The 20,811-nt window shown below is 41.8% G+C and overlaps 1 protein-coding gene across 1 annotated transcript in view; it reads left to right on the top strand.

Moving 5' to 3' along the window:
- Window positions 1-473: 473 nt before the first annotated feature.
- Window positions 474-20,811, top strand: part of furinb (furin (paired basic amino acid cleaving enzyme) b) — an 88,592-nt gene continuing 68,254 nt past the window's right edge. Inside the window, exons 1-2 of the mRNA XM_052598183.1 lie at window positions 474-914; window positions 6,503-6,763. Of these exons, the coding sequence (XP_052454143.1) occupies window positions 6,596-6,763 (168 nt within the window). The 5' untranslated portion in view covers window positions 474-914; window positions 6,503-6,595. The remainder of the gene's footprint in view (window positions 915-6,502; window positions 6,764-20,811) is intronic.

Genomic DNA, 20,811 nt, shown 5'->3' with positions numbered 1-20,811 from the left:
GAGAATAAATTGCCTTTAAAATTATCCAGATTAAGTTCTTATGAATGCATATTAATAATCAAAAAATAAGTTTTGTTATATTTACTGTAGGAAATTTACAAAATATATTAATGGAACATGATCATTACTTAATATCCAAATGATTTTGGCATGAAAGAAAAAAATATAATTTTGACCAATACAAGGTTATTATTATTATTATTATTATTATTATTATTATTATTATTATTATTATTATTATTATTTTGGCTATTTCAAAAAAATATACCCCAGCGACTTGAGACTGGTTGTGTGGTCCAGGGTCACATATGTGCATTCACTACTGATACTGTATTTAAAAGAGGTCTGTGTTTAGGTAAAAAAATTAATTATGAACAGTTTCTGAATCCTGCAGATGGAGCCCGCGAATCGCAGACCTCACATGCCATGACGTAGGCATACTTCCTGGGAATTGTAGGCCATTTGTGATTACCATGGATTTGTGTACGGACGAATTACGGAGCCCGTTATGTCTGTGGAACAATAAAGAAGACGCTACCGGTGGCACGTGACACCACAGAGGCTTTGTCTGCAAACATTCATATATTAAGTATACCATGTAAACTGGCAGACACAAGATTAATAAATAATTAATGATAAAGGACTACAGGAAGACGCGTGCTGTTGAAAGTTTCATCGATCTGCGCGCTCTCGCCGCGTGATGCTGAGTTGAGTTCGCGGGGGTCTCGCGGAACGACGCGAATACTCCGTAACGGTCTCTCAGTGGATGTACTTAAATTTTTTTGTCGTGAGCGGAGTTCATTTCGTAGCTGTTGTCTGAAATGTGAGCCCGTTACCGGATTCCGAGGCTGTGTAAAGCACAGTAATGACAGCTCGGTTCGTGTTGGAGGAGGGGTCAGCGTCTCATTTCTAAGGTACGTTAAATGACAGTTCGCGTGTTTGTCGTTGTTTAATTTAATGAGAACGAAAAACTGAGATGAAGTTAAAAAATAGAAAGTTTTTATTGACTATGTTATTCTTGTCATATTAAGCTTTTGCGTTTTAGTCCAACTTCTGAGAGCAGTTTCATATAATTTGCTCAGCATAGTATTTGTAAGTTACAGCAGATTTGTGTTTCCGATGACAAAACGTGACTGATAATATTTTCTTCTTCTTCTAAGTTAACTTAACGTTACACACATTGATTTGAGGAAACCCAATAGATGTATAATTCTGTAATATTACAATTGTGACCAAAAGGGAGAATGTTACTTCACTCAAAAATCTAAATTCTTTAACCTTAACGTTACTAATGTTGTTCCAACCCTTTATGGCTTTATTCACAGAGTAACACACAAATATAAATGACACCGGTCACCGTTCACTTTCTTTGCACCTGTTTTCTATACAAATAACAAATAATGAACGGTAACTGGACGTTGTCATTCCACCACACGCATCCTTTTGTTTTCCACGAAAGGAAAAAAGCACGAAATTATATTTTCAATCTTTTAAACCGACTCCGAAAGATTTATTATTGTATTAAACGCCCGGTGTTTTCAGCGTAATTGAATGATTTCTGTTGCTCTGAATGATTTACGGTGCACGTGAGTGTTTAGAGCTGTAAATATACTCAAAGCGAGCATAAAGACACTATAGGGATACTCTTTGTCTCACGTAGTCCATATGATGAAAGAGTGATGGTCCTTAAAGAATATCAATCATTATATTATATAAATATTATAAATGTCTTTTCACTTGTCTTGAAACATGCATTCTTTTGGCAGGTTTGCTTATGAAACCTAGATTTTCCAAAGGGCTTTTTTGATCAGGCAACGTTAGTGTGGTCATCTCTTGATGAGAGAGAGGGAAAAAAGAGGTAGAGATAAACAGTGCTGTCTCTCTCCCTGTCTAATGAGTGACTAAGCACTTCGGTTCCTGCCCTCACAGAGCAATCATGGATCATTAAAGCTTTAGTAGTTGTGGTTGTGTTTGATGAGGAGTTATTAAGGCTTAGTAATTACTGTTCTTTCTTCCCCAGAGAGCGTGCTATAAAAATTTGGCCCTCCTAGCCAGCATACAGTAGCATCGCCCGGGACGGCGCCTCTCGCAAGCATGCAATCTGTCAGATCCTCGGAGACAGCTAGATAATCTTTCTTTCCATTTGATTCAGGCCCTAACAGAGGGCTCAGAGTCATTAAATATGAAAAATAAGCCATTTGAAAGAAGATTGATGGCCGATCTCCAAAAAGATCCCAAAGTTCTTCATGACTGACTTCACATTAATTTGAATGTCGTTGTGGCTTCGCAACCTGTTACTGAAGCAGGAATTTGTGATTAACTAGAAATGCGCTCTGTAATTTTTCGGTTCTTGGGAAAGCTTGGATAACCAATTATTTTCATTGTTTCTGGTCAATGTTGCGGTTGCAGCGCAATTACCAGAATTCCCTCTGGCCTTGTTCCACGTCCTGCTTGTAAGCTGAAAAAAAGCTGGTCTTCTGCCTTGTTTCCAACACACAAAATAACACAAAGACCTTGTCAGATCTAATAAAGAGAAGAAAGGACAAGCCACAAGCCCTGTTTATATGTCAGAACATCAGCTGACTTGAAATCAACAGCCTTTCTGACAGATCTTACATGTGCTGCGTTCTAAAGTTGAATCCTTCATTACCTCCTACGTTTATCCATTAGAAGAAAGCTTTCACAAGTGGCTGCATTATTAAATTAGTCTTGTCGAGACGAGCAAAGATTGAATACGAAGGATGTTAACCTGAATGGCAGTTATTTGACAATGCTGAAAATGAGGCGGAAAATAATTTCCTGAGAGTTGACCTTTTTTCAATTGCCTGTCTTATAAACTTATTTTAGCTGCTAATTGACTGAATCTTCTTAAATTGAGCTTAATGAAATGTATTAATTGGTTTAAACTATCGATTAGGTTTAGATATGTCAAGCTTTGCTTACAATGAAATGTACAGTATCTCTCTTTCTCTCTTCCTCAATGTCTCGCTCATTTTCTGTGCTTGCGGAGGTGTGACATTCGCAGGTTCCATCGGTAAGACACACATGATTATTTTCCTCCTTCCTCTCCAGCTCACCGCTCTGTGCCAGCCCTTAATGAGCTCTGTAATGCAGATTTCAGACGTGACGATTTGTTTGTTTCTTCAGCAGGCCTTTTACAAAGATACTCACTTCTTCTACCAGGAGCTGCTATTTAAATGCTAAACCCTGCATTGTAGCCGTCATACTCAGTGGAATAGTTTTGCTAATGGCATTCTGTTGTTTTTAAACCTTGTTTTAAATGACATTGTTCAGGTTGGCTCTATAATTTTAATACAATTCCTAGACCTCGTGCATCGCGCCTTTGCTTTAGAAGGAAATAGTATGAATTTGCACGCTTGCTGTCTTTGAAAGCGCACGCCAGGCTTAATTGTTCATGCTCTGTTTTGTTGTAGAGGGCGTTGGGGGTTATATATCAAGTCCTGAGCCAAGCTTTGAGCTTACTTACACCGTCAGCAAGAACTGAGCTGTCTCTAAGGAGCTGCTCAACTCTCATGGGACTCTCTCTTGCTGTGTCGGAGAGCTTCTCTGATGGATGGTGCAATGCTCAAGCCACACGGTCATCGTCCCAATGTATATGGTGTCAAACCTTGTATAAAACACCTTCTGTTTTTCCATAACTTCTGATCCCAAATTGTTCTTCTGGTAAAAACAGGATTCATTATAAAAGGACATTATAAAAGTAAGTGTAGACTCACACACACACGGTTTGAGGTCATAGTTTTCTTAAAGAAATTAGTATTTTTATCCAGCAATGTTGCATTAGTTTGATCAAAAGTAACAGTATGACTTAGGGGTGACCCTGAATAGTCGAAGATTCGATGCTTTATTAGGATAAAACTGATTCAACTAACAAACTCAAAGTAATATTTTAGCAGAGGTGTTAACGTAACAAGGAACATGCCATTTTGGCTGTATATGGGTGCCCAATGTCTGATTTCACATAGAACTACCAGTTTTCTCCCAATAAGGTAATATGCAGCCTGTTATGATAATGCTTTAAATAAGAATGTGAAAAGAAAGAAGATTTTAATAAATAGTTTTTAAACATGCGTGAATAAATCCAACTACCCCCTTGACAGATTTAAGGTTCACTTTCCACGATCTGTGACCGACAGGAGCATCTTGGCAGCAGGGATTTGAATCTTTTACAAGACTCAATTTGACACAGGCAGAGTGAAAGACTGGATTTTTTCGATCAAGTACTGTACAAAATTTCTAAACATTTCAGTTGGTTCCAATTACATTTTTGGATGCTGTGAAAATAAACGCCAAAAAACTCAAGATATTATCTATTCACTGTCATTCACTGATCTGGCAAACTATCCAAATGCTATTTGTTTTTGTGCTCTACAGATATTTCAAAAGATTTATTTTTGTCCAGTGCGAAACCTCTCATCATAACAAAACTTCATGAGATCGCACAATGAAGTAAGACGAGGGACAGCTTCACATATTTAGGCGTTCGCGTGGTGTTTAAAAATTGTATTTAAAAATTGTGTATTTTGCCCCGCCCCCAAACATATGGATCGATTATAAGTCAACTATAAGATTCTGATTGGACTATACTCCGATACTGGCATTTTCTGTGGATCGGGTATCGGTCAGACGAGACCGATCCAAATCCGATATTGTGCGTATACTATTCTGTGTTATTGTTGAGCTCTGTGAAAGGCACAAAAATATTATAAAGCACCAAAACTTTTTCATGCACATGTTTCAAGTGATCTGAAGCTGTTACATTCATACAGTTCAATGTGAGGAGCGATGAAACTCTCTTTAAGAGCACACAGTAACTGAGGTTTAAAACTGTTCAAAGAAAAGGCTCAATAAACTAATGCACAGATTTAATACACAACGTATCTACATCTCTTGCCTTTTTTACTAGTGATGTCCAGTTCGCAAATTGTTCTTAGTGAACCGGTTGTACCAGTTCACCAAATTAGACTGAATCGTTTGAAACCGTTCACGTCTCCAGTATGCATTAATCCACAAATTACTTAAGTTATTCACTTTTTTAATGTGGCTGACACTCCCTCTGAGTCTAAATAAACCAATATCCTGGAGTAATTCATTTACTGAAACAGTACACTTACTGAACTGCTGTGAAGAGAGAACTGAAGATGTAGAGCAGTGTGTGTTGTACTAACTTTTCTATGTGGACTCGGAGGACTGCACACTGTGACTCTGTGTTGTTTCAAGCTCATAATTTAGTGCAGAGGGTATTATTATATTATATTATATTATATTATATTATATTATATTATATTATATTATATTATATTATATTATATTATATTATATTATATTATATTTATTATACTTTTTTTTTGTATAATACTTTTCTAAGCAGTCGAAGATTATTAATAGTCTTTCTTGTTCTGTCCTAACTATATGTTGCTGCCTTTATTACAGTGCTATACATTTAAAAGAAACATCCTTTATATTTCTATATAAATGTATATACTTTTACAACAATACAAAGAGCAATGTGTAAAATTTTACCAGATTTTAGACTTATTCACTTTTATTTTTTAATTTTTTTTTGCTAAATTTTATAAAATTATTTTGCACCCTTGATTCTTCTAGAATTCTTCTATCGTTGAATCCCTAATATTTATTGAGCAGAAAATGTGGATATTAGAATGATTTCTGAGAGATCATGTGACACAGAAGACTTGAGTAATGATGCTGAAAATACACTTTTTCCATCACAAATTATACTTTAAAATGCATTCATATAGAAAATATTAAAATAGAAAACATTTTCTTGTTAGCACAATATATATTTTTTTATTATTATTTTTTGCATTAAAAAAATGTACTATTATCTATGATACTATCATTTTTAAGTGAACTATCCCTTTAAGTTTTTAGTGAAATTATTTAAATTCCCATCTGTATCTCACACACAGCTATTCAAAAGATTGGATCAAAAAGATTTTGGAATACAGATTACACCACTTTTATAGTTCTTTTATGCCCTGTTAATATATGAACGCTTACATTTCCCTTGTAATTACATGAAAGAGCATAGGAAACTGTCTGCAAATTTTTGTTTCACAGAAGAAAGAAAGTTTTACAGGTTTGGACGACACGTGGTGTGAATAAATGATGACAGGATTTGAACTATTCCTTTAAAACGAGCAACATCAGCAGGAGATAGATTTAATGTCCTTTTATGTGGACTTGCTCTAGATCCAAGCACAGAGCAAGTGGGTACAAATGAAACACACAGCCTTCTCCTTGTCCTACAAAGCGTTGTTTGTATCCCAGTTTCCCTTGGTGTAACACTAGCAATAGCACTCGAGACACTTTATGAAAATGTATGACTCGCCATGGTCCATCTGAGAATGTTTTCTGACAGAACAGTTATGTTTAGATAACCTGAGCTTTATAGAAAACGACGAGCCTCTTGGTGCGCTAGTATTTCTTTCCAGACACTCTGTCTTATCTTCTCCAGGACATTACAGTGCTGAATTCACAGTGCAGCCCACAGATGCATTAGAAAACTAACTTCATCACCAGAAGGCTTGGAGACGAAGCACTCCTGTTCATGGAGGGACGCTGGACCCTGCTGCCGTTTCTGGGGGCGCTCCTGGTGCTCTTTGGCTTCATTTCAGGCCAAGGCATATACACCAACTCATGGGCCGTCCACATTGAAGGGGGAGCCGAGGAGGCTGAGAGGATTGCACACAAACATGGTTTCATCAGTCACGGGCAGGTGAGTGGTTATCAGAGCTTAATCAAAAATGTATCTCTTGGATCTTGTGAGAGTTGCTACGTTTGTGTATGTGGACATAATGCTGCATGAGGCTTGTAGTGATGTTGTAGTATGTCATTCACCTTCTTGCTGTCAAGCTCTGTTGCTTTAAACAAGAGGAAGACAGATTTGCACAAACACTCATCCGCACACATACTGGCACAATCGCTATGGCCCCATCGAGAAGTCCTTGTAGATGCTTGTCGAGTCGCCTTTCCCCAGCGTCTGTCACCGTTCAATTCATTAAGATGGAGATGTGTCAGCTGTGATTGGGGAAATTAATTTCGGCTTATGTTGTATTCTTTTTTTCCTGCAGCTCGCATTGTCTCGTTTGTCTTGCCAGATGTTCCCTCTTCTGTTGTTATGGCATTAAATGCTTAGCTGGGAGACGAAAAGCAGGAATGTATCTGACAGCTGAAACATTGTATGTGAATTAATCCTTGTGAGTGCAATGCCCTCTGAGCTCGCGGTGAGGAGTCTGTGAATAGCACGTGTGTGGGAGGACAGGAGTGGAAAGAGCTGCCAAAATGAAGCTCTCCTCTCCTCTCTTTTCTTATCCTCCCCTCATCACTCCTCACCTCTCACATTTACCCTACTGTAAATCAAACTGTAAACACTAGACGCTTTTAACCCTGCTTGAAATCAAATTTACCTCAACAACTTAAGATTTGTATTTTCTTTTGGCCCAGTTGGTCCAGTAACTTGATTTGCTTGTCCTGCCAACATTTCTGCTGGTGCCACAACAAATTTTTTACTATGCATTTTTTATTTGTTAGAAATCATAATTACATTTTTGTTAAAGTCTTATCTATCTATCTAGCTATCTATCTATCCATCCAATCATCCTGGTGCGGATTGATGCACAGGCTTGCATAGGCTGCAGCCTAGGGGCCACACGTGTGCAGGGGTCATCGGATTGGCCAGACATTTTATTGAAATTTTTTAGCGCGAACCAGGCATGGCACGGCGCGTCATTACAGTTTCCAGCTTGGATGGGCCTGACAAATTGTGAACTTTAAATTAAAAACGTTATCCAATCACTGTTTAACATAATAAAAGTTAAAATTTAAAATGTAAAAATTTAATTAAATGTATGCATTTAGCAGACGCTTTTATCCAAAGCGACTTACAGTGCATTCAGGCTATAAATTTTTACATATCATGTGTTCCCGGGGAATTGAACCCCCAACCTTGTTAAGCAGTGCTCTACCAATTGAGCTACAGGAACACTATTACTATTACTATTACTATTACTAATAAATTACTAACTAATATACTGTTTGATTATCTATAAGTATACATAATATAGATTTTAATAGCTTGATGCTCTTGAAATATTTTGTTGCATTGTAAAAACATTTCGGTGCATAGCACGAACCTTTCCGCAATCGCTCTCCATGGTTCTGACCAAAGAAGAGTGCTTTGGAATCTCCATTACGCATCATATCTGGGCTGCATTTCCCGATAAAGCTGTCTCTTAGCATGCTACGAAGACTCTTAAGGTATAACTTAACTAAAGGTATACTACCACTAAAGGTATACCATTGCTAGGCGTCTTCAAGGCTATCATCAACTCGCGAGGCAGAGGCGCTGGTGCCCTCCTAGCAATGGCACTGGTCGTGCTAGCACCCTGGGGTGGCAGAGACGAAGATGTGCTAGGTGATGTGGATCTCAGCTCTCTTCATCTCCTGTTTGCAGCGATGACTCCGAGACTGTACGTGCACGTTTAAGGTACCTAAACAACGACAGTTGCAACAGGGCTGAGGACTGGGTTGGAAAATATGTGACGTCATTATGTTTTTTTTTTTATTTAATCAGTGTTGATTATGAAAGTGAGCATGCAGCATGAGTAAGATATGATACATTATGATATGCACAATATGTCTGGAGACATGGGTAAAACATTTTGACCACTTCATTAAGTTTTGTTTTGTTTTGTATAAATTGTAATCCTAATTTTAATCAATGTTTTTGCCTGTATTTAATAAGTAAGAAGCAAATATATAGCAGACAATGTAATAAGGCACTGACATGATCACTTGCATTGCATGTGAATTGGAGGGCGCCCAAACTCAGCTTGTGCCTCACAGATTTGAGAAATATAGGCTATCTATTATAGAAAGCTTGAAATGTCTACTTTTAAATGAAAATATTCAAAACCAACATAAATAGGCTAATCTCTGAATATGTAATCCATATGAAAAGTGCATCTCTTTCTGGCGTTCATGGCGAGTCCGCATCGTCAACTTCATCTTTGCAGCAACACAGAAAACACCAGTTTATTACTAAACAATTAAATGCCTCCTTGCTATTTGAGACACATTCAAATTTGATTTTTCCGGCCTCATTAAGGACTTAGAAAGTAAAATCAAGAAAGAAAAAACTGAAATGAAAGAGACAACAGCAAGTGATGAGAGAGAGAGACAACAGGAAGTGAAGAGAGTTGAAATGTGAAGGTATTTTGTTGCTTTGATGTTTATAGTTACATTTGTTTTTGGGGCTGTGGTGGCAGATAATAATATCTGCTATTCTTTCCACTTACACCTCTGTTTATGTTAGTGTTTCTTGATCATAATTAAATGGTTTATTCAAAGCACTTGGCCTTGTTTGTATTTGTGGTTTGTTTTGTAATATTCAATTTTTTATTTTACCTACGTGGTGTGGTGGTAATTGTCTTACTGTTGTGGTCCACCACTTGAAGGAATGTAAAGAAAACACTGTAGTGTTGGCTGTCTCAATGTGTGTGTATGCCAATTCACCGTAGTTGCATATGGACATGTATGGCACTAAATAAATTCCTTTTGGGGGGGGGCACCTTAATCCTCCCGTGCATCCATCCATCTATCTATCCTCAGTCAAGAGTCTCCTTTCTAATGTAAACTGACAGAACTGAACAAATTAAATCACTAATTTTCGACCGATACAAACCAGCTATTCTGATGAACACATCTAAGACATCCATTACTAAGAAGATAATAAGCTGGAGGAGAGCAGCAATAGATCATTTTTTATGACTGAAAAAAGATGGATTCTTTGTTGTTCTTCATTAAAAAACAACAATAAAATGGTAAGATACAATGACAAACTAGCTTACAAAACATTTATTAACAAAAACTGAAGTTAACGTAAAGCAGATTATGAATATACTTAAGATTCATAAATAACAAAACAACATGTCTACACCAGACGCGAGTGACATATGATTTGACAAAAGCAAATGAAACCCAGTGATATTCTCTGCTGTGGATGCGGCTCAACGGGACACAACGAATTCATGATGGTAACCTGATGACGCGTTCCATTTCTGACGAAATCTAGTGCTCTGACACAAAGCATTTCAAATTAAAAAAAATTGAAAAAATTGTTTCCTCAAAAACATTAAGCAGCACAAATGTTTACAACATTGATAATAATCAGAAATGGTTACTTAGCAGCAAATCAGCATATTAGAATAATTTTCAGAAGGACCATGAGACACTGAAGATTGGAGGAATGATGCTGAAAAGTCTGCTTTGATCACAGAAATACAGTAGCCTATATGTAAAAAAAAAAAAAAAATTAAATACATCATTTAAATTGACAATATTTCACAATATTACAGTGTTTACTGCATTTTTAATAGATAAATGTAGCATAAATGTAGCCTTGGTGAGCATAAAAAAATGTGTTTGTAGTATATAACTATTACACTGATTATACAATCATAACCATACAGTTTCATTAGCTAAATATATATTTCAAAAATATCAGAGAAGACAAATGATTGGTTATTGTCCAGCAGTGTATTTTATTTCTTTGCCAATTAAAAGTAAGAGCTAAGAGAAGGCGAAAGGGGCCAAAAAATGGGGCCAAAATGGCTCTTTTGACGTTGAAGGTTGCAGACCCCTGTGATAGACTGATGTGTGTACGTGCACATCTTGTGTTTGCATGGAATTCCTGGCGTTCATTAGTGTGGCATAATGAACAAGCTCTCCCTGCATCTCCATTGATTTATGCCTGACACCGACCTGTCAATCAAACACGGGACACTTTCACAACCAGCATGGTGGATTGATTTTTCATTATTCATTTCAGACTCTCAGACAGATTGTGAGAGTCCTTGAAGGATCCCTGTCTTCTGAGTTGAATTTTTGATGCCATATGGTGCTTTCTCTCGTCTGCCTCTCTCTCCTCTCCATTTGATGTTATTTTTCTTCTGCTCAGAAAATGTGACTTGAGCTGAGAGCTTTGCGATGCAAGGCTCTGGGTAAGAAGGCGTGGCATGCAAATCCAAAGCACTGCCACCACGGCCGTGTCTTGGCATGGAGCTTTCTTGCAACGATTTACCAGAAATCCTACACTACTGAAATCATATCGCTTCAAAAATGCATTATATAGATAGAGGAACAGTAGCGAGACTGTAAAAACTGGAAGAGAAAAAGTAGCAAAAGTGTACAGATGAAAGCCAGAAAATGATTGAGGGAGATGATAGGAAAGTTGAGTAACACATGTATGAATGGAGCGGAAGGTGGATAGATTGGATGAAAATGGGCAGTTTAGATGTAGACCAAAATACTGCAAGAAGAGACAGAATCACAGAACATTTTAGAACTGTTGATTTAAAGCTATTCTGATTTCCAACCAATTAGATTGCGACCTGGTTAAAACAAAAAGATCAAATTGAATAGATTTTAAAGGGGTTATTAACTAATAAATCAAAATTCCCTTCATTTTTATGTATAAGGGGTATTTGTGCTATAAAAGCAATTTTATAAATTTCAAAAATCAGATCTTTCTTTGTTAGTCTAAAAACTATTAATAATGAAGCCAATTTGCCAAAACGACAGGTTTTGTAATGTACCACTTTATGATGTAATTTGTCTGTTATTACAGATTGGTTGATACTGAGAATTTATGCACATTTGACCTGATTTTTACACCTTTTTACCTTTGCGGGGAAGTCGTCAAGGTTGCAGGTTTGAGTCTCATACCGGCAGAGGTTGTAGGTGAGTCTGTAACGGCGCTAATGGAGGACAGGAGACAAATGCAAGTACGAGTAAGTTTATTAGGAGTATGGTGATGATGAAAGGTCGGAGAGTAACGCAGGAACCACGGTGGCAGCACAGACTGGTGAGTTGAGACGTGGGGTGCGTAGAACGATGATGACAGCGGTGACAATCCAACAGTGGTGAGTGTATTCCAAGCGTGACGACAGGAACCGAACAGAACGGCGACAAGGCAAGGCAGGAACAACACGAACACGACATCAAACACCAGGATCTACAAACAACGATCAGACAAACAGGAAACGAAAGACAGGGTGTTAAATAGTCTGTGGGAACTAGCCGCACCTGCCGCTGATCAGTGATCAGCGACCACACCCACATGAAACAATCAACATGACGTAACATGACTACAGCTGGAGACGGTGCATTCACGAACCGTGACAGTACCCCTCCTCCTAAGAATGCCTCCTGGCGTCCCCAGAATCTCTTACCTGTCGATTGTAATCATCGATAAGGGAATGATCCAGGATGTCCCTAGCAGGTACCCAACTTCTCTCCTCCGGACCGTAACCCTCCCAGTCCACCAAGTACTGAAATCCGCGTCCCCTCCTTCTAGAGTCCAGAATACGATTAACCAAATAAGTGGTCTCCCCATCTACGAGACGCGGCGGGGGAGGGACCGGGGTAGGCGGATTAATGGGAGAATGAAATACAGGCTTTATTTTGGATACATGAAAGGCGGGGTGAATTCTCCTGTACGTCGGAGGGAGTTTGAGGCGGACTGTCACCGGACTAATGATCTTGGTGACAGTAAACGGGCCGATAAATTTGGGAGCCAGTTTATTAGAAACGGAACGGAGAGGAATGTTCTTAGTAGAAAGCCACACCTTTTGACCCACGACGTATACGGGAGGCCTAGACCGGTGGCGATCGGCTTTGGCCTTGGTGCGCTCCCCCACTTGGAGTAGAGTCTCGCGGGCTCTGGTCCAAGTGCGGTGGCACCTCTGGACGAAGGCGTGAACGGAGGGGACCGCAACCTCGGATTCCATACTGGGAAAAATTGGTGGCTGGTACCCTACACTACACTCAAAAGGAGATAGGCCCGTAGCCGATACTGGTAAGGTATTGTGGGCGTACTCCACCATAGACAATTGTTGGCTCCAGGAGGAAGGATTCTTGGAGACCAAACATCGCAACACCCTTTCCAAATCTTGGTTGGCTCTCTCGGTCTGGCCATTGCTCTGGGGGTGAAACCCTGAGGACAGACTTACAGTCGCTCCTAGTAATTTACAGAATTCTCGCCAAAATTTAGACACAAATTGGGGTCCTCTGTCAGAAACCACGTCTATCGGGAGGCCATGTAAACGAAAGACGTGGTCTATGACGGTCAACGCTGTCTCCTTGGCTGAGGGCAACTTGGCCAAAGGAATAAAATGGGCGGCCTTCGAGAACCGGTCCACCACGGTTAAAACAACCGTGTTGCCCTGGGAGGGCGGGAGGGCGGTAATAAAATCTAGAGCGATATGGGACCAGGGTCTCGAAGGTACCGGCAGCGGTTGGAGTAACCCATCCGGGGACCGATTGGAAGCCTTACCAGTGGCACATACCGAGCAAGCCAAAACAAAATCGTGAATGTCGCGAGCCATAAGTGGCCACCAGAATCGTTGCTTGACTAAAAATCTAGTACGGTTAACCCCTGGATGGCAAGCCACATTAGAGCAATGTCCCCACTGGATAACGTTGGACCTTAATCCCTCCGGCACAAATAAGCGGTTCGGTGGGCACCCGGGCGGAGGCGTTACCCCTTCTAAGGCCGTTCTGACCTTCGACTCGATCTCCCATGTGAGAGTGGAGACCACTAATGTCTCAGGAAAAATACACTCGGGAGTGGACGGGCGTTCGGAATGGTCAAAAATACGAGACAAGGAATCGGGTTTGATATTTTTGGAACCCGGGCGGTACGAAATAGCAAAATCAAAACGACCGAAAAAAAGTGCCCATCGAGCCTGCCTGGAGTTCAACCTTTTGGCGGTGCTAATGTACTCTAAGTTCTTGTGGTCAGTCCATACTATAAAAGGAACCCCCGATCCTTCTAACCAGTGTCGCCATTCCTCCAATGCCATCTTGACTGCCAACAATTCTCTGTTACCAATATCGTAATTACTTTCTGCAGGAGATAAACGATAAGAAAAATACGCGCAAGGGTGGACCTTGTCGTCTAAGGGAGAACGTTGGGATAACACCGCTCCTACCCCCACCTCTGACGCATCGACCTCCACCACGAACTGCCGTGTGGCGTCAGGGGTAATGAGAATTGGAGCTGAAATGAAACGGCTCTTCAGTTTCGCAAACGCAGCTTCCGCTGTGTTTGACCACCTGAAAGCAGTCCTGGCGGAGGTCAAGGCGGTCAGAGGCGCGGCTAGTTGGCTGAAGTTGCGAATGAAACGCCGGTAGAAGTTAGCGAACCCCAGAAACCTCTGTAGGGCCTTACGGGAATCTGGACTTGGCCATTCTACCACAGCCCTAACTTTCTCGGGATCCATGCGTATTCCCTCAGTCGACACGATAAACCCCAAAAATGGAATAGACTGTGCATGAAACTCGCATTTCTCCGCCTTGACAAAAAGCCCATTCTCTAGCAACCTCTGAAGCACTCGTCGGACGTGCTGCACATGTTCCTGGAGAGAAGAAGAAAAAATCAATATGTCGTCCAGGTAGACATAAATGAACTGATCAATCATATCTCGCAGCACGTCGTTGACGAGTGCCTGGAAGACCCCTGGGGAGTTGGAGAGCCCGAAGGGCATGACCAAATATTCAAAGTGCCCTCTGGGGGTGTTAAACGCGGTCTTCCATTCATCCCCCTCCCTGATCCGAACCAAATGATACGCATTGCGTAAGTCCAGTTTTGTGAAAATAGACGCTCCCTGCAACCTCTCGAAGGCTGAAGACATCAACGGCAAAGGATAAGTATTCTTTACCGTGATGTTGTTCAGCTCTCGGTAATCAATACAAGGTCGCAGTGATCCGTCCTTCATTCCCACAAAAAAGAACCCCGCCCCCGCAGGAGAAGAGGAAGGGCGGATGAATTTGGAAGCTAGAGAATCAGAAATATATTTCTCCATAGCCTCCCTCTCTGGCACAGAAAGTGAATAAAGTTTGCCTTTAGGCGGAGACTTACCTGACAATAACTCTATGGCACAGTCGTAAGGACGATGCGGAGGAAGAGAAGCAGCTTGAGACTTACTGAACACTTCCTTCAGGTGGAGGTACTCAGCGGGCACGTTAGATAAATCCACCGCCTCCTCCTGTAACACAGACACAGACACAGACGGACAAGCAGACACTAAACAAGACTCATGACACTTTCGAGACCAAGAAAAAATGGAATTAGAGGACCAGTCTACTTTGGGGTTATGGAGAAGGAGCCAAGGGTGCCCGAGGACAATGGGTGCCAGGGGAGAGTCAAGGATGTGAAATGAGATAGTTTCGGAGTGGTTGCCAGAGGTGATGAGTGTGATCTCCTCAGTGCAGTGAGAGATAGTGGGGAGTTGCTGTCCAGTGAGGGCGTGGACCGTGATGTGGTGCGGCAGGGTCTTGAGGGGAATGTGGAGCTTGTGTGCAAGGTGACGATCCATAAAGTTACCTTCTGCCCCCGAGTCCAGTAGTGCCTGACAGTGGTGTGTCTGTGCTGACCACCGCAGTCTAACCGGAAGGAGCGTAGATGATGGTGGTGATGAGGTCTTCTCGGCAGAGATCCCACCCGATAGTAGCCTCATGCGTACTACCGGGCTTGGCCTTTTACTGGACAGGTCTGGGCTTGATGTCCGGCTCCCCCGCAGTACATGCAAAGGCCCAGGGATCTCCGCCTCTCCTTCTCCTCCCGGGAAAGCCGAGCTCGCCCTACCTGCATGGGCTCGTGATCGTAGGTGGGGCTGACCACGTCTCCGCCGCTGAATCGCCCGTCCGCCGGGCCCCTGGATGTGGTGTTGAACAGCCCCCTCCTCTCCATCCGAGTGAGGCGGGCATCCACCCGTAACGCTAGCTCAATGAGTCCATTAAGAGAGGGGGGCAGATCCAGGGCGTAGATCTCCCTCTGGACGCGGTCAGCCAGCCCATGCAGGAACATGTCCCACTGCGCCTCCTCGTTCCAATGGCACTCCGCCGCCAGGGTTCTGAATTCGATGGAGAAGTCTGAGACGGACCTCTCCCTCTGGCGTAACTCCGCCAGCCTCCTGGCTGCCTCCCGTCCTGCGACGGCCCGATCGAAGACCCGCCTCATCTCCTCGGAGAGCGCCAGGAACGAGTCGCAGCATGGGTCCTGGTTCTCCCACACCGCCGTCCCCCATAGTGCCGCCCTCCCAGAGAGTAAGGTGAGCACAAAGGCCACTTTCGCCCTCTCGTTGGCGAATGTCCTGGGTTGCAGGGCAAAATGCATATCACAGCGGGTTAGAAATGCTCTACAAAAGTTGGGCTCACCCGAGTATGCTTCCGGGATAGGAAGGCGCGGTTCCGGCTGGGAGGTGGTCACTGGTGGTCCCGGGAGAGCGGGCGGTGTGGGTGGCGCAGTGGGCGCTCGAAGAAGATGGAACTGCTGGGTGAGCTCGGACACCTGCGTCACCAAGGCTTGGACCGCGCGACCAGTGTCGTTAAGAGTCCTCTCCTGGGAGTCCATCCTCCGAACACTGGCGCTGAGAAATTCTTCCAGAGATGAAGCTTGAGTACTCGCTGCCTCCATGTTGGTCTGATCGTTCTGTAACGGCGCTAATGGAGGACAGGAGACAAATGCAAGTACGAGTAAGTTTATTAGGAGTATGGTGATGATGAAAGGTCGGAGAGTAACGCAGGAACCACGGTGGCAGCACAGACTGGTGAGTTGAGACGTGGGGTGCGTAGAACGATGATGACAGCGGTGACAATCCAACAGTGGTGAGTGTATTCCAAGCGTGACGACAGGAACCGAACAGAACGGCGACAAGGCAAGGCAGGAACAACACGAACACGACATCAAACACCAGGATCTACAAACAACGATCAGACAAACAGGAAACGAAAGACAGGGTGTTAAATAGTCTGTGGGAACTAGCCGCACCTGCCGCTGATCAGTGATCAGCGACCACACCCACATGAAACAATCAACATGACGTAACATGACTACAGCTGGAGACGGTGCATTCACGAACCGTGACAGAGTCAAGGCACTGAATCCCCAACTGTTCCCAGGGTGCCGCAGCAAAAAGTGGCTGCCCACTGCTCCGGGTGTGTGTTCACAGCTGTGAGTGTGCACTGTGGATGGGATAAATGTAGTGCACTTATGTAGGCCACATCATTTCACTTTCACTTTTAAATCACAGCAGCATCCATCTATGAGGAATGTCGCTGTCAAACATACACAACTGTTAGCCAATCATAGCAGTGGGCATTTACAATCTACAATCTGCCACACCTATTCAAACAGAGCATTCTGATGAGGGTAGTCAAAACAGGACAGAAAATTAGCCAAATCAAAATTATGTTGTTGTTTTTTTTATGTAAAAATCTTGATAACAATATAAGTGGACATCATAGAACAGCACAAAATAAAAACAAAGGCAGTTCATGAGCCTTTTAAATTAGATTTAACACTCTTTATTGCACTCTTTATATCCTGGTTAGGACACATTGTAACATAAAATACAACTGTTTTTGTGCTCTGTTAGTCCGGGGTGTCTTTGGTCTTTTAGTGTCACCCCTGAGGCTCAATGTGAGTACAAAACAGAGATTAAGGGTGACAAAAGTTACATCAGATCAACAAATGACTTGTCCATAATGATGGAAGACACCTTATTCATCTCTGAAAGTGCTTGTCACTCTCTGCGGGAGAACAATGGGACGCAGGAGACATTTATCCAAGCCCATAATTGCTTGATTGCCTGGCTGGAATCCTGCAGGGAAGGCTTCGGCCTGTACTTCAGTGAGAACAGATGGATAGATGAAGAAAAAAGGAGTGAAAGCGGGGCTTAAATGTCATGTCGTGTCATCCCTCAGAGCTATAGGATATTCCTGGGAGGAGGTGGAGGAAGGTAGAGGGGACCTGGGGGAATGAGACTGAGCTCCACATTCTCTCACGCTGGAGGCTGTGAATGTCACTGAACAGGTGAAGAGTGGGTTATGCATTGTCTCTGAAGCCTGCTTTCAACACCTTACCAAGCCCTGGCCATAACTAATGTCAAATTCCTGCTGTTCAGGTTATTGTACAGTTCACTTAAATACATCTTGACCTGTTCCCTGTCATTTCCACAACCAATTTAAGAGCTGTCACAAGTGTGGATACGTTGATTCACAGTAGAGCCAGACACACACATATATGTATATGTGTATATATATATACCCCCAGGCGGTAGTGATGTGATAGTTACAGGTGGTTAAATTCGTGGTCAGGCACTGACAAATCAGGTCAGGCGATCCTTGGGGCTACAGACGAGCAGAGGGTGGCATTCAAGAGGGCTCCTCGAGCTGAAGACATCCCCTGAATTTAGTGGAGATCTGCCGGCACGTTTGTGAGATAGTGACTCCAGTCCACATCACTTCAGTAAGGAGGCCCTTGTTCAGGCAGCAGCATTCAAACGTTGTTTTAATTGATTGTAAGTGCCCTGCAAAGTGGATTTCACATGATATATAATTTAAATTGTAATTATTTACATAGGTATATTATGTCACACTTAACACTTTTTTTTGTAAGTTTTGTCTGTGTGTGAAGACAAAAGCGTAAATCCATGAATGAATGTTCCGAAGTGAAATAAACTTCAAAGGAATAAAGTTGAATGGAACTTTATTGAAATAAAATTCAATAAACTTCAACTTAACTGTTCAGTGCACTTATGTCAGACTCGTTTTGGATAATAAAGTTTATTGTTAAATTGTTAAATAACCTGCCTCCATTAAATATCTTTGTAACGTCATTATAAGTGTTTGATCACCACATTTGAGTGATCATTGCAAAAAATGTGTTTATGTATATATTCTGTTTATGTATATACTGTCTTCTATATATAGTACCAGTCAAAAGTTTGGACACACGAATGGGAAAGTGTCCAAACTTTTGATTGGTGCTGTACTATAATATACACCAAGAATATCAGCCGATATATCGATATCAGTATCAGCCCCTAAAAAAACCCATATCGGTCAGGCTCTAATTCACAGTATAACAAAAGCTGAACAGGCTGTTATAAGTCAAACTGACTTTCCCAACTTCCTGACTACTAGGCGTTTCAAGGGCCTCCCACTGTCCACACACCTGCCACTTTTCACCACTTCTATTGTAATGAGCATACCTTAGGTACGTGGATGTTCAGATGGGGAATGAGGGGGAAAAATTAAGAACAACTGGTTCTTATCACTGCAACAATAAAAGGAATGAGTTTAGGGAGTAGTTCGGGAAAATGAATCCTCAACCTGAGAGTAGTGAACAGCTGCTGAACCCATTCAGTGGAAAAGATATGAAATAATTAGCAGTGGAGTAACGCCATATGCTCTAGTTTTGCATTAGTGTTGTACGTGGCTGTAGTTTCAGAAACCATGGACATCTTCTTTGTCTTATAGGTCATTAGTCATTTTGCACACCCTTTTATCTGAAGTGATTTACTGCACATAAAGAAGGGTTTTTTCCCACTACATTTTGATTATCTATTTCTTGAGAACCCTGCAAGCTATACATCTGTCACTCCACTTCTTGTTCCTTAAAAAGCATTTGATTATTTCTAGTACCTTCAAAGTATTCAAGACTGTGGTGCTGAATGCAGAGGGCATTGTTTCAGAGAAGAGGAAGGCTGGGGATTTGCTTTTGGAAGAGGATTCTAGCATTTGTGAGGGTTTAATTTGGGATTTGAGCAGCTTTCTTTGTCCCGACTGCAGTTGGTGTTGTTTTTGCGTTGTGCTTCGTTTATGTCGCGAGTGTGTGTTAGAATAACAGCTTAGCAGGCAGCTGATCAGCACACTTCAGTGACGCATTTCACCCATATCTCCCCACCTCTCTGCGTCTGCACACAAAAAACACTCGTGATTGCTCCCATCGCTGAGCACAGCTCTCAAAGGCCTCTCTACACTCATAGCTGCTGTTGGGGAAAATGGTGGCTGGTGTATTGTGGGCTGATTGCATTTGCCACAGTTCCTTGATATCATTGTCTTCAGTTTGTTTTGAATGAGACAGGTCCTGGAATTGGTTACAGAGAGCAAGTCTTTGGTTTCTGTGGTTCTGAGAGTGGTGTAAACTCCTGTTACGTGCCCCTCATGTATCTTTCCTCCCGTATTGATTCTTGGCATTTAGCTGAACACACCAGTACACATATGACTAAGGGTTATGTGGGTTTTGACAGTAAAAATTATATATATTCTATAATCTTTGTATTTATGTGGAGGAGATGATAAGTTCATTTTGCCGTGTCTGTTGAACTGAGGTGCTACAGCGATCTGTCACTCCACATTAAACGGCGCCAAAATGGCATTTATTGTTTAAAAACTGCAATACAATGGACAGAATTTGAAATGTGAGACTTTGTTTCATATTTAAAGTACCAAAGCACAATGCTTATTGCGATTTATTGGATGGGAAGTTGTCCCTAAGTCTCCACTAGTGGTCTCACTTCCCCATAGGCACCTCACCGTAGGCACTACAATTCCCACAAAGCCTTGTCCCTTCATCACAATAATTGCACTCTTGTTAATTGCACTCATGTGTATTCACTTGTTAGTCATTATCCTCCTTATATTAGCCAGTCTTTTCCTGTTTGTCTTCATGGAGTCCTTTCCTTCTGTTACCCAGTTTCCTCGTCTTCTGAGTTCCTGTTCCCGTTCCTGTTTTTTTCCAGTTTGTATCTTTGTCGGATGGATTTATGGTTTGACCCCCTGCTTGTTTGATTTCTCTTTGGATTACCCATTAAAACCCTACTGCAATTGGATCTCTCGTTTCCTGCGTTTCACTGGGTCTCCGATCGTCACAGAAGTGCCCTTCAGTGTTCCTTCCGTTAATTGAAAACAGGGTGG

The sequence above is a fragment of the Carassius gibelio genome, chromosome B25, assembly GCF_023724105.1.
Source record: "Carassius gibelio isolate Cgi1373 ecotype wild population from Czech Republic chromosome B25, carGib1.2-hapl.c, whole genome shotgun sequence".
NCBI classification, from domain to species: domain Eukaryota; kingdom Metazoa; phylum Chordata; class Actinopteri; order Cypriniformes; family Cyprinidae; genus Carassius; species Carassius gibelio.
Note: the sequence above shows the minus strand (reverse complement) of the source record. Positions and strands in the feature narration are given on the sequence as shown.